Source organism: Mustela putorius, unplaced genomic scaffold (genome assembly GCF_011764305.1).
Source record: "Mustela putorius furo isolate JIRA1106 unplaced genomic scaffold, ASM1176430v1.1 tig00000743_pilon_pilon_pilon, whole genome shotgun sequence".
NCBI classification, from domain to species: Eukaryota; Metazoa; Chordata; class Mammalia; order Carnivora; family Mustelidae; genus Mustela; species Mustela putorius.
In genome coordinates this window covers 7,095,903-7,109,926 of record NW_025421464.1, presented here as the reverse complement: position 1 = coordinate 7,109,926, position 14,024 = coordinate 7,095,903, and the positions used below count along the sequence as shown (strand labels likewise).

Sequence of the window (14,024 nt, the reverse complement as noted above, 5' to 3'; positions counted from 1 at the left end):
TGGAGCCCAGAGTCAGGGGTAAACCCCAATGCGGGGGGGGGGGGCCTGGAAGGGAAACTTAGGAAGACTTCTCAGAGGAGGTCACATCTGAATTGGGATTAAAAGTTGAATAGTATTCAGACAAGGGGGAACGGGACCAGGGAGGGCCTTCCAGGTAGGGGCCCCAGCATGAGCAAAGGAGGGAAAGTCAACACACGAAGTCAATAATGCATGAAAATGTGTCAGGGTGTTGGTTTTTCAGGAGTCTGGAATGCCAGGTGAGAGGGTCTGGGCTTGACTCCAAAACCAATAGGTTGTCACCAAAGGCTTCAAACCGGGAGAGGGACTCTGATGACACCGCAGCAGGAGATCTGAAGGGGAGAGATTGCAGGCAGGGGGCTGGGGTGTGGCCCAGGAAGGACTGAAATGGGGCAGAGCCCATGAGCTGGAAAGAAGGGACAGCCAAGAAGCGAGGACATCCTATCCGGTGGACTCAAGGAGCCATTGAAAGAGGAGGGCTGTGGGAGAGGTGCTGACAATGACTCTCCGGGCAGGAGTGAGCACCTGGCTAGGGCCCAAGGAAGAGCAGGCAGGTGTGTTGGGGATGCTCTGGGCTGAGCATAGGACAGGTGAGTGTGTACTGCCCATGGGAGAAGTGTAAGTCTTAACTTCATTTCTCCAACAGGAACTACCACTGCTGGACGGAGTCATGGATGAGCAGGCCGGACCTGCAGCCGGGCTACGGGGGGTGGCAGGCCCTCGACCCCACGCCCCAGGAGAAGAGTGAAGGTGGGTGGGCGTGGCCCCCTTCCCTGGGCCGGCAAACTGAGGCTTGGTGAGAACTGCTTTCCCCACCGCCAAGTCCCTCAGCCTGCAGTGGCAGAGCCAGGTTCTAACCCCAGTCTGGCTGACTCCAGAGACCACTGACTGGTCTGCACACATGTGGGGGTCCTCACTCAGAGCATACAATCAGCTTCTTTTATCATTGGAAAAGGTATTCACATGCAATGTGGAAAACAGCAAATATGGAGATCAAATAACATCTTTGTCTTCTCCCCCTCAAAAGAAATATCATTCATATTCACACACATCTTCCAGTAATTTCCCATTATATATTTGTTGGTAGGTGTGTGTGTGTGAAAGACGGAGAGGCAGAGACAGAGAGAAAAAGACGGAGAGGGAGAAAGAGAGAGAGAGAACACCAAGGCAAAACTGGGTGAAACCAAATGGATCCTTTCTCAGAATAATATTTGTATTTATATTTATTACTTTATTTTATTTTATTATTGTTTATTTAATTTCAATCAGCCAACGTTAGTTTTTGCTGTAGGAGTCAGTGATTCACTAGCTACGTGTAACACCTAGCACTCATAACATCACGTGCTCTCCCTCCTTAAAGCCCATCACCCAGTTACCCTGTCTTCCCAACAGAATAATATTTTTAAATGCATAGAATATATTACCTACGGGAACAAAGAAAAACCAATTACACCAAAACATGGTTATCAAAATTTTTAAAAAAATAAATTTATGATATGGTAATATCTGCTTTACAGAACAAGGTCTAGTGGTAAAGATAGTAAGTTCCATGATGCACTGTTACAGGTGCATATAAGCAGTATTTCCAGTTGTCTATGACAACTAAAAAGTGATGCCTCAGGGTCTGCGCTCCTTACGGGTGAGAAGTCATAAGTGCACCTAAGACAATGGTTTGTCTGCTTTCACAATCGAAAGAAGTGTTAGCAAAATTCAGTGCAGACAAAGATGTCATTTTTTGCCATCCAAGTTCACGGACCCCCGAACTCTCCCGGCAGTGCTTTGGGGGTCTTTGGTCCCTCAGTTAAAATCTCCGGCTGCATGTGACCTTTTGTCTTGGTCCTGTCATGTCTCCATGTGTCACTGACATTTCTTTATCTCATAGTTTCCCCTGATTTTAATTTTAAATGAATGTTACCAGGCCTGTTGCATCAAATGGATACAATGTAGTGCCCTTTGTGGCCAGTTTGAAGCAGCTGTGAACCCCAGAGAGAGAAATATCCAGCTCTCATGGTCATTCAGTCAATATGCACCCCCTAAGGGGGTTTGGGAGAAGGGGGTGGGATTATGGACATTGGGGAGGGTATGTGATTTGGTGAGTGCTGTGAAGTGTGTAAACCTGGTGATTCACAGACCTGTACCCCTGGGGATAAAAATATATGTTTATCAAAAATAAAAAATTTAAAAAAAAAATATGCACCCCCTAAGTACATTGATGGGGGCGGCTGTGGCTCTCTGTGTGGGCAGGAAGCCGGAAGGACAGACCAACTGTCTTCTACAGCATGGTTCTCTCCCTTCCTCGGGATGCCTGGGGATACCCTTCTGCTAATATTTCAGACACTTAAAAAAAAAAAAGAAAGAAAGAAACATTTCATTTACATAGTATTTAATATACTCAAATCCTCATTAGGTGGGTCGTAAATATCCCCACCACACGAAAAGGGCTTAGAGAAGTTAAGTCACTTTCCCAAGGAATAAGAAGTCCCCCAGTTAATGAGGCCAGATGAGATTTGAACCCCAGAAGCTGGGCAGGCTCCAGAGCCTGCATTTTTAATTCTTACTCTCTGCTACCTTCCCACCAGTGGAATCCCTGAGTCAAATGGCTGGACAGTCTTGAGATTCCCTGCAACAATGTGGCTGAAATGTGGAAAGTGGGAGAGGGTGTCACCCTCCCCTCACCCCTGCCCATCTCGCCTCTTAACCCCCAACCAGGGACGTACTGCTGTGGCCCGGTTCCGGTTCGTGCCATCAAGGAGGGTGACCTGAACACCAAGTACGATGCACCTTTTGTCTTTGCTGAGGTCAATGCTGACGTGGTGAACTGGATCCAGCAGAAGGATGGGTCCATGCACGAGTCCACCAACACCGCCCTGACCGTGGGGATGAAGATCAGCACGAAGAGGGTGGGCCGTGATGAGCGGGAGGACATCACCCATAACTACAAGTACCCGGAGGGTAGGTGCTGGGCTCACCAGAGCCTTTGCCAATGCCTTGCAGGGAAGCAGCCTGTTTTACCAGCCAGTGGGCTTGTGTGTGTGTGTTTGTGTGTGTGCGCACACACACGGATGTGTTTTCTTTGACAGCCTGCATACAATAAGGACCTGTAGGTTACTCTCCATTTTACACCTTTTCTTAGAAAAAAACACACTGGGACACAGTAGTAGAAGAGTATTCATTTAAGAATTCTGTATTTCACAAAAGGATTCAATGGGGGTTTTTTAAGCCTTGCTTTTTTGGCTGTTTGGACTTAAATACAACTGGAGGATACTCGTTATGGAGGAGCTAGCTGCCTGCCTCCGAACAGAAAAATGAATGATGTCTGTGTCGTTTCGTGACAGTATTTGTCATCATGGTACCTGCAACCGAAGACGTGCAATCCCACACTCCCCCCGCCTCCCTTTTTTAAATTGCAACATGTTTGGACTAGAGCGGCTTGGAAGTCCAGAGGGGCGCGTCCTGGAAGAGAGATTCCAGGAACTCCGTAGTGTTTATTTGTGCTGTTTTTCACACACAGCTGGGGAGGTGAGCGGGCAGATGGAGAGGGAAGGAGAGAAAGATCGTAAGAGCAACTTAATGAGAGAGCTGTAATCTGATCCAAAGATGAAGCCACTCTCTTTGTTCAATCAGGAGAGGGAAGAAGGGACACAGCTTATTTTTAAAATTGCTTTGGAGCACAACCAGCAGCCAATTCAATACAGTAGCTGTTTTCTAAGCATCCTTGGTGAGCCTGGGGGTCGGGGGGAGGTGGCTCACAGAGGTGAGTAAAGAACCATCACTCCTGCCCTCCTCTGACTCCTGCTGACTTACCTACGCTGGCTGGGGGTTGGGAAACAAGCAGCCATACTCTGACAGAAGGAAAAGGAGCATCCGTTGCTCTCTGAAAGGTCTAGAGCTGATGGTTTGATGGGAGACGTAGATATGCACCCAGCAGCACCGCAGAAGAAACAGAGCAGAGGAGAGAGGTAGATGGGACAGAGGCGGAGAGCACTACAGGTAGGGAGGGGGAGGAAGAGATTTCAGGTAGCTGGAATCCCTGCGCAATCACTGGGAGGTGAGAAAGTTTGCGTCCTACTGGAGTTTACTATCCACCAAGCACTGTTAGAGGCTTCGGGTATGACTAGAGATGAGTAAAATACAGTCTTAGTCTTTGAGCAGCTCAAGAGGGTAAGTACATAAACAGAAAACTTGGTTAAATAAAAAGCATGATAGACAACAGGCACTGGTGAAACTTGAGAAGACATGGCGACTCATTCATCCTGGGGCATGAATGTTCAGAGAAGGCTTCCTGGAGGAGGGGGCGTCATTTGGGACTGGGTTTTGAGGGATGAATAGGAGTTTACTTGTGGAAAGTAAATAAAATCTCCTATCATCCTCCTGACACAGGAGTGTAGACAAGGGGCTCCTCTAGACCTGATCTGAGTCCCCAGGACTCTGAAGAGCCAGCTCGCCCTGCCTCAGCCTCGTTGTCCTTGGTCCCTATTTCAGCCATACCGGAGCTCTCTTCCCCGTTCCCACAGGGTCCCCAGAGGAGAGAGAAGCCTTCAAAAGGGCCAACCACCTGAATAAGCTGACTAAGAAAGAGGAGACGGGGGTGGCCATGCGGATCCGCGTGGCCCAGAGCATGAACATGGGCAGTGACTTTGATGTCTTCGCCTACATCACCAACAACACGGCTGAGACCCACACCTGCCGCCTCATGCTCCATGCCCGCACCGTCAGCTACAATGGGATCCTGGGGCCCGAGTGTGGCAGCAAAGACCTGCTCAACCTTTCCCTGGAGCCCTCATCTGGTAAGGCCCTGTGGTCCCGGAGCCGTTGCTGACCACCAACCAGTGGCACAGTCGTTAAGTGTCCTGAGCACTTGACACATGTAATTGACCTCACGGATGTTTCTGTGACACTTTCTCTGGGTCACGCCCTTCTCACGGCCTTTATAAACAAGCCACCCATTTAATTCTTTGTAACAAAAGTGGGAGGCGGATTCTTTTATTGCCCCATTTTTCAGATGAGAAGACGGAGCGCAGAGAGTTTAAGCAACTTTCCCAAGACCACACGGTTAGGAAGAGACAGGACTGAGACTTGAACTTATGCTCTTAGCAGCCGTACTGCTTTCTTCCATGTCATCTTCATGTGACCTCAGACCGCTTCCTGGGGTGTGTTAATGCTTGCTCCTAGCTCAATCCTTCCCTCTGCCTCCACCCACAGCCCCTGCGAGAACTCGGCCTCAGAGAGAAGGGGTTCTAGGCCAGTGCTGCTCATAGAACTTTCGGCATGCGGGAGCTCTCCTGCGTCTACGCTGTCCAATCCCTGGCGGGCAGCTCCCTGTGGCCATTGAGCACTTGAAATGAAGTGAGCACAATTGTGGAATTCAAGTTTTAATTCCACTTAAAGTTAACCAGCCACATATGGCCAGAAGCTGCCCTATTGGGCAGAGTAGCTCTGAGGGCAACAGGAGTGGAGAATGGCCGGGCCCCCAGGGAGGAAGTGTTTCCTCCCACCCCCAACCTTCTTCTATGACCTGGCGCTGGCGCCTGGCCTGGCCTCCCTGTGAGGCAGATCCCCTGCCCTGTTCTGGGGCAAAATGATGTCAGCAGACGGCCCAGTCTGCAGCCCTGCGGAAGAGCGTCTGTCACTCGAGCCTCATGGTCAGAAACCTGCACACCCGCCTCCTTGGTCTCTTTCCCTGCCTGGCTTGGCCACTGCACCCAGTTATCTTCCTGAAAATAAGCCTGAGGCCCTGAGGGGGGTTGTTACCCCTCAGGTAATTCAGTGAGGCAGCACAGAGCAGTGGCAGCCTTCAGGCCTGAGGAGGCAAAGGGGTCTTGGTAATAGAGCCTTCTGGTCGTCCTCTGAGGGGCAGTGTGGACACTCTTTGGTCCTGGGGCCTCAGAGAGGTGCGTCCCACTTGCTGGGTCACCTGGGCCAGTGGCTGCCTCCCTGAACCTCAGTGTCACCTGTGAGTCCCGTGGCAGTCAGGACCCGGCAGCCTAGGACTCTCCAGCAGGGGGGAGTGGGGAGGGGCTGTGCCCAGTGTAGGTGCCCCTTATCCAGAAGCCAGCATGCTCACGTACCGAGCTGGTGGGAAGGCCCAGGGTGGGGAGGGCTCTTGTTTGTGGAATCTGTGTGCCTTCCTCTGGCCCCCCTACTCTTGCCTGTCAAACCCATGTTTCCTCCCCTTTATTGCCTCTGCCCTTGGCCCCTGTGTCGGGTGGGAGGGCCACGGCCTTGGAGTTCCTCAGAAGGCCTGTCTGGGTTTCAGGCCTGGAGTCTGTGGTATAGACGGCCTCCCTCTTGGTTTCTTTATCTTGGGCCCCCCATGGGTACTCCTGGGGCTGCATGCTCACCCTTTGCCCCTCAGGGGCAAAGCCAGTGGCACCAGGACGGGGCCCCAACACTCAGGGCTGTGAGAACACACATTCTGAGTCCATCCAGACATGGCTTTGCCGCTGCCCCTCCCCCACTTCTGAATGTACAAACTTGGGCGGCATGACCTTGCACTCAGATCCTCGAATCACACCCATCATTCAGTGGGGCAACAACACACCTTCCTGATGGGCCTCTGGGAGGACTGGAGGAGACCGTGCGCTCAGGAAATATCTGGAAAGTATAAAATGGGGCCTGGTCATAGGAAGGAAGAGAATCCCGGAGAATCTGTCCTGAACACTTGGTGTGCCAGATGGTGGTCTCGGTGCTGGGCCCAGGGGTTCCTGAGCCCCTGCCAACCTCGTTGGCGTGCAGAGGACCCAGCCATCACCTCCGCATCCAGGCCCTGGGGTGTCAGGGGCAGGGGTCCATTCCTACGGGTATGTGCCACGGCCAGGATACCGAAGTTCTAGTTCCTACGATGCTGTCGACGGGTTGTGGGCTCCTGGAGATTTGTCCTCTCCTTTCCAGGCCTCAGGTTCCTCCCTTGCAGGAAGGCTGGTTCATGATTGAAAAGCCCGCCAGCCCCTGCGTGTGACTGTGTACCAGCAGGTTCTTCTCATGTTCAGAACCGCTTCAAAGGGAGGAACTGTCTTTCCTGGAATGTGTGGCATGAGGTCAACTCCAGCCCTGGCCAGCGATGCCAGAAGAACTTCCTCTTGAGTCACCCTTTGCCGGCTCGCTACCATCTGGGCCCTTGGAGTGTTGTTCTGCCGAGGCTCAGCCAAGCCTGTTGGTGTTTCCCATCATCCCGGGGGCATGTTCACTGCAGAGCGGTCCCTCCTGCCTCAGAGACCCACGAAGGGCACAGCCTGCAGGGAGAGGGCAGAGGAGGGCAGAGGTCCTGTGTGCTGCCTTCGGGCTGCAAGGTGGGGCTGGTCTAGGATGCCAGCCGGCGCCTCCAATGCCAAGCTCAGCCTCAGACAGATGATCCCCGCCCCCCGCCCTGCCCTGAGACCCCAGACTTTGGCTGGCTTGCTTGTTATTCTCTGATGATAAGATCTGGGGAATTTCCAGAATGTGCTAATGGACAGGAAACCAGGCCAAGGACAGGGAGCCATCCCCACCCTTGCCTCCTTGCTTCTCTCCCTTCCCCTTCCTGCCCCACCCGTCCTCTCTCTCCTCCCCTCACCCCTCCAGGTGGGTCACTGGGACTGCAGCCACTATGTCCTCTGTGGTCACACCCATGGCACCTTCTAGAACAGGACTAGTCACCTAAGGAACGACTGAGACTGACCACACACGTTCTATTCTCTCAACCAAGTCTGTGGTCCCTGGCCCTTGGACCGCGGTTCTCAGAGGTCCTGCCCCACCCTCGCTTCAGCCTTCTGGAAAAGTCAACAGTTGGGGCCACCTCCTCTAAGCTCCTGGAGGGCAGTGTTGTCCTTTCCCGTGTAGCTGGCCAGTTTCCACTTGGTTCCACCAGGCCCTGACCTGGGGATTTTCACTCCTTGCTGTCTTTATTGGCAGAAGGTTGGGGTTTCTTCCCCAATGTCATCTGCTCAGAGGTTGGGGCGCAGCCACCCTGGGGATGAGCCGCTGGGACACGGGGCAGGCTGGGGCTTAGACCTTAACCAGCAGAGAGAAGCTGGCTGTCCCCCAGGCCCTCACTGTCCTTCAGACGGGCCCTGCAGGGAGCATCTTGGGGGCAATTATAGGCCCAGCACCCTTACCCCTTGCGGATCTCAGCCCGGAGCCCTCGGCAGACAAGAATATCAAGCTGGAACTGAGCGAGCCTGACTTGGCTTTGTATTTCTTTTTGCCAGTTACCTTCTATTTATAGTAAATGAGACTGGTTTGGTGCAAATATCGAAAAGTGTGCCCAGGCAGAAAAGGTTAAGAAGTATAAAGCGAGTGGGCTGAGAGCAAAACAATGAACAAATAATGAGGTGATCCTCAGATTTGTGAAAAGTCCGGTGAGTGGCTGGAGTCTGATGGGAGATAGAGGGGACAGATGGTGGGAAAAGAGGCTTCTCCCATCATGGTCCGGGGATGGCTGAGCCCCGCCGAGCCCCAAGACTGGCCGTCCAGCACTCCCATTTGACAGGGGAGCTCCGAGGAACCTTCCAGATGGGGTTTGTCCAAGGGTCTCTGCAGCCCAGCCTGCTAATTCTCAGGCCTGTGCTCTTTGCACTGTTCTTTCCTGCCTCCTGCAAGCTGACCCCTGGTGCCCTTGTGCCACAGTGTTGTCAGAAAAATGGGGCTAGAAACCACACTTTGCTTCTCTGCGTTGGGAGGGGTTGGCCCTTCTTATCTCTTCATCACTATGTGGCTTTGGCTCTGAAGTGACCCCTGGTCTTAGCTCCTCCCAGCAGGTGCAAGATTCCCAGGGTACAAAAGAGAAACAGAGAGGGGAGTTGACCTTCCCAGGCTCACACAGCCGGTCAGTCAGTGGCCGAGCCACACCAGGTCTCCCAATCTGAGCACTTACTGGTAGAAGTATTTCTTCATCTGTAAAATGGGCACAATCCCACCAGCTTCATGTGGGGAAACTGAGGCCCTGAGAGATGGAGTGACTTGCTCAGCATCACCAGCTGGCAAAGGGCAGAGAGGCAGGATCAGAATCCAGGCCTGTTGGAGCTCCAGCACTTCCCTGACCAGGATCCTCCCTGGGAACCCCCAAGCCAGGGGGGAATGGAGGCGGGGCGAGGCCTGGGATCTGCCCGTTCATTCACTATGTGACCTTAAGCACAGTCTTTCCCCCTCGTTGCTTCGGGGCAATGCCGTGGGACAAGTGGGGGCCATGACTCAGCGATCACAGTATTCTTCCCTCTCGCCTCTTGCAGAGAAAAGCATTCCCCTCAGAATCCTCTATGACAAGTACTGTGAGTGTCTGACCGAGTCGAACCTTATCAAGGTGCGGGGTCTCCTCATAGAGCCGGCTGCCAATAGCTACCTGCTGGCGGAGAGGGACATCTACCTGGAGAATCCAGAAATCAAGATCCGGGTAAGGGATGGGCTGGGCGAGCGATGGTGGCAGGGACGGGGTCCCAGAACAGCCCGCCCCCACCCCACCCACGTACCTACCAGCAGCCCAGCCCCTCCAGATCTTTGATGCCCCAGGCTTCCTCAAATCCTAACTTCATCGAAGGAAAGCATCGTAAAGCTGGAAGGATTGGGGACTCCGACCTCTAGGAATGAATCCTAGAATTCCAGAGTGGTGGGGAGGTGGAGTTTAGGGATCTCAGAATCATGGACCCTTGATTGCCTGGATTCCATCCAGGCCCTGGGGCCCTGGTGAGGCAGGAGGAAGAGAAGGAGTTAAGCGCACAGACTCTGCAGTCTGACTCCCTGAGTTTGTGTGTGGGTAGCCCTGGGCAGGTCACTCTGCCCCTCTGGGCATCAGTTTATTGTCTGCAAGGTGGAGTTAACATACCTAGCACCTAGACGTGTTGTAAGAATGAAATGTACATCCAAGAAAGTGCCTTATAAGGGCTCACAGTAGCTGACTGTTCTTATCACCATCATCATTGGCATCCTAGCGAGCCCCAGCCCCAGAATCCCAAATTTAGCAGTTAGAAATAAATGGCAAAGAGCAGAGGGTTGCGGGAGTAGGCACCCCCGTATTAGCTCAGTTAATCCCCATGAGAGCCCCGCAGCAAGGCATTTCTCTCCTAAGAAGAAACTAAGGCTCAGAGGCGGTCATTACTTTCCCAAGGTCACACAGTGAGGAAGCAGTAGAAATCAGCCTGGCCGGAAAGCCTGTGATCTTTCCATCCTGACCCTAAAACAGGGGAGGCACTTTCTGCATCCTCCCAGTCACGTGGAACCTCACTGCAGGTCTGTGAACGACCGTGTTTCCTAGATGAGGAAACAGGTGCAGAGGTGGGGAGCAATCATGCCCAGCCAGGCCAAATTGCAGCAGATACAGAGCTGCCTCCCACCGCGCGCGCGCGCGCGCGCGCACACACACACACACACACACACACAAACAAACACACAACCCGCCTTCGCGGGGCTCCTGCCTGCCCTCAAGGGGCTCTTGGCTCCTCTCCCTCAGGGCCGCCCCGACATCTGTCCCTCTTGTCGTCTTGTCTTCCAGATCCTGGGAGAGCCCAAGCAGAACCGCAAGCTGGTGGCGGAGGCGTCCCTGCGGAACCCTCTCACCACGCCGCTGTTAGGCTGCACCTTCACCATGGAGGGGGCCGGCCTGATGGATGAGCAGAAGATCGTGGACGTGTAAGTGCCGGTCCCTCCAGCAGGGGGCGGGGTGGGGGGGGGCGAGCTGGGAGCACAGAGCCGGGCGGGTGGAGGGAGGGGCCGCCCGCAGGCACCAAACCCTGGCTGGCAGCTCCCTTCCATCGCCTCCCACCCACGCACCCACACGCCTGCCTTAATTTAAGGCTGTGACCGACCCTTCGCCCGCCCCCTTAGGCATGGTTCCCACCCCTGCATCGTCTGTGATGCAGCTAGCAAGGCGTGCACCTGTCTTCCCAAACCTGAACAGTGGACACATTTCAGTCCCTAAGCACCCGCCTCTGGACACGGGAATCCTCATGGTAAACACAAGTACCCGCATCTGGAGCGTGTGCGAGGGGGCACCTGTGGCTGTATCCTCAGAGAGACACATCTACACACACAAGTACAAGCATAGATACTTTTTAAAACTTTTTTTATTGTAACTTACATCCGGTGAATAACAGAAATGGTGTATGTGAGTGGGGCTCAGTGCATTTTCCACATGTAGTCCCCTGAGCGTACCCACTCTTATCCCAAGCACAGTGTCCACTCACACGTGCGCACACACACACACACACTCTCTCTCTCTGCACGAGGGAGGGCGCATTGCCCCAGGCCCTTGGATATCAGTGAGTGCGACCCATTTTGTTCTTGTCACATGAAGTTGTGCATGCACAGCAGCTCTGTACCAGGGTCCCTGGTCATCCTGGCCTGAGCCCACCGCAGGGACGGAGCTGGGCCCCTCCCCTTACCCTCTTGCTCTTTCTCTCCGCAGCCCAGACGCCGTGGCAGAGGGGAAGGAGGTCAAGGTGAGGGTGGATCTGATGCCGCGCCACGTGGGCCGCCATAAGCTGGTGGTGAACTTTGAGAGCGACAAGCTGAAGTCTGTGAAAGGCTTCAGGAATGTCATCATTGGTCCCGCCTAAAGGCCACGTGCCCAGCCACGCCTCAGCCAGCTCAGAGCCCCTAACCTGATCCCAATTTTTGTTCCAAGTTAATGCGCCAATTTGCCCCCTGTTGGCCCCAGACCTCAGAGCCTGTGGGGGCTCCTAGCCTATCTTGTGCCCCTGAACTTGGATTCCCATCTCCCTTTAACTGTGAAGAATGTTCTGTGCTTCCCCATTGGGAGCACTGCCCTTGGCTGATTGGGTCTGGGGTGGGAGAGGGGGGACCCACGCCTCCCTTTACAACCTAGATGCTTTTGGAAACCACTGACCGCCCACCATATTGTTTAATTTACTCCAGAGCCCCTTGAAGCCAGCAAAAGAGAGACAGTATGCCCCTTGACCAGATCCCAGACAATACACAGGCCCCAGGAGCCCTTGGGAGAATGAGAGCCAGGGCAGGTGGAGTCCCGGGAAGGGCCAGATCCAAGATCCTCTCATATTCCAGCAGCCCTGGCCCAGGCATCCCACTGCCACCACTGTGAGGCACCGGCCATGTGCGGGGCCCTTTCCCTGCCTTTGCTGGTGCTCACACGACTACAGCCCAGTTAAGTCACCGTGGGAAATGGCAGGGTAGGAACTCCTTTCGGGATGAAGACTCTGGGGCTTGGAGGAGGGAGGGGAGGCTCTCTCTAAACCAGCAGGATATTTGCAAGGCTGGGTAGTAGGAAAGCTCTAGAAACATAACCCAGGACTTCTGACTCCGAGTCCAGCTCCTCGTTCATGGCCCCAGCCCCGACCTGAGAATATTAAAGAGGCCATTCGGGACCTGAGCAGAAAGGAGGCAGTTGGGATGAGGTGGGGAGGAGATTAGAGGGGTCAGAGCCCTGGGTTTGAGCCCCAAGTCCAGTCGGTCACTGCCTTCCCCTCTCTGGGCCTCAGGTTCTTCATTGGGCGATGGGGTGTTGACCCAGCCACGAGTAAGGCCCTCTCAGCTCTGCTCTTCCAATGCTTATAGGACCCAGCCTTGCAAATGACAGCAAGTCCTCATCCCTGGCTCCCACAGCCTGAGGCCACGGGTCCAGCTTCTGAGTGCGAGACTCTGACCATGACCACCTTCCCACCCCCAGTCCCAACTGTGTCCCCTGTCCATGCCCAGTCACCTTCTTTCAGACCACAGTTCTGGGGAAGAGAGCTCCACAGGCCCCTGTCCTACCCATGAACTTGCCCGCTGCGATGCCTAGACTTCACGAGAGCCTTAGCCACCTGTGTTGGTCACTAACATGGTTAGCACCTCAGCTGCCCCCTCTCTGCAGGACTAGGGCCCAAGAACACAGCCCCAGCCCCAGCCCTGACTAAGCTCCGAGAGCCTAAGGGCTGTCATCTCTGACTCTATCGCCCTCTCTGTCCACATGACTGGGCTGGAAGAGGAATGAGGGAGAATGCTATATCTGGGGCGGGGTCACAGCCTCCAGGGCCCCCAAAATCTCAGAGGGGGACTTGGAGAAAGCCATGCAGACACACATAGAACTTTCTGATTTGCACTGGGAAGGATCCCCAAATAAGCCGACTTGTGTATGTTCTTACGAAGGTTGCAGTAGTTCTCTATGATTCTGCAAACATTTTTGGATTCCAAGCAGACAGTAGATGCATTTTCGAGCCACAGAGTGAGCACCGAAATAAAAGCGTTTGCTTTGCACATTCAAACAAAGTCTGGTCTAGTCCTTTTACCGCTTTGGAGGAGGGTGTGTGGGTGAACGTGCTCACATTGGAACCAGCCACCTCCTCCTGCCCGAGAGTCCACAGCCTCAGTTTCCCCCTCCCTAGGTCCAGACTTAACTGGCATCCAAGCTTTTACCCAGTCCAGCTCCATCTCTAGCCCCTTCCTCCAACGAGTCATGTTTAGATCACAGTCAAATTCCTGAATCCCTCAAGTGCCCTGTGCACCTGTCAACCTCTTAGCTTTTGCTTAGGTATTGCCCTGAGCCTGGAGTGCTCTTCCTCTTCCTTATCCATCTGGCAAACTCCTACTCATCCTATGCTTAACACCAAAGTCACTTCTTCTGTGAAGCCTTTCTAGATTTCTTCTCAGCTCCCCCCAGACCGCTGGAACACGGACCAACTCAAACACTGATCACTGTGAATTTTATTTCCATGTTGCTATATCTGTCCCCCTTCTCATCCTGTCTGAAGTCCCCAAGAACATCCTATCTGAATTTTGTCTCTTAAATAGTTTGCAACAAATGCTGAAATGATACACTGATGTTTCGGGTCAGCTCCCCTAAGCCCAGGGCTGTCTAAGAGAGCTAGCATGCGAGCCACACATGCAAAGCCATAGGAACTTAAGTTTTTCTAGTGGCAGTGTTAAAAAGAGTAAAAAGAAACAGGTATATTATGTTCTGATGGCGTATTTTATTTAACCAGGTATGTGTGAAACATTATGTCAATATGTAATCAAGATAAGAAATGAGATCTTTTACATTTTTTCCATATTACATGTGTGAAACGTGGCCTTTGTTTTAT

At 53.3% G+C, this 14,024-nt stretch overlaps 1 protein-coding gene across 1 annotated transcript in view; it reads left to right on the top strand.

Annotated features, from left to right (window-relative positions):
• TGM2 (transglutaminase 2) overlaps nt 1-13,212 on the top strand; it is a 33,404-nt gene extending 20,192 nt beyond the window's left edge. Inside the window, exons 8-13 of the mRNA XM_004746453.3 lie at nt 665-768; nt 2,728-2,970; nt 4,533-4,805; nt 9,225-9,385; nt 10,481-10,617; nt 11,393-13,212. Of these exons, the coding sequence (XP_004746510.1) occupies nt 665-768; nt 2,728-2,970; nt 4,533-4,805; nt 9,225-9,385; nt 10,481-10,617; nt 11,393-11,543 (1,069 nt within the window). The 3' untranslated portion in view covers nt 11,544-13,212. The remainder of the gene's footprint in view (nt 1-664; nt 769-2,727; nt 2,971-4,532; nt 4,806-9,224; nt 9,386-10,480; nt 10,618-11,392) is intronic.
• The last annotated feature ends 812 nt before the right edge of the window (nt 13,213-14,024 follow it).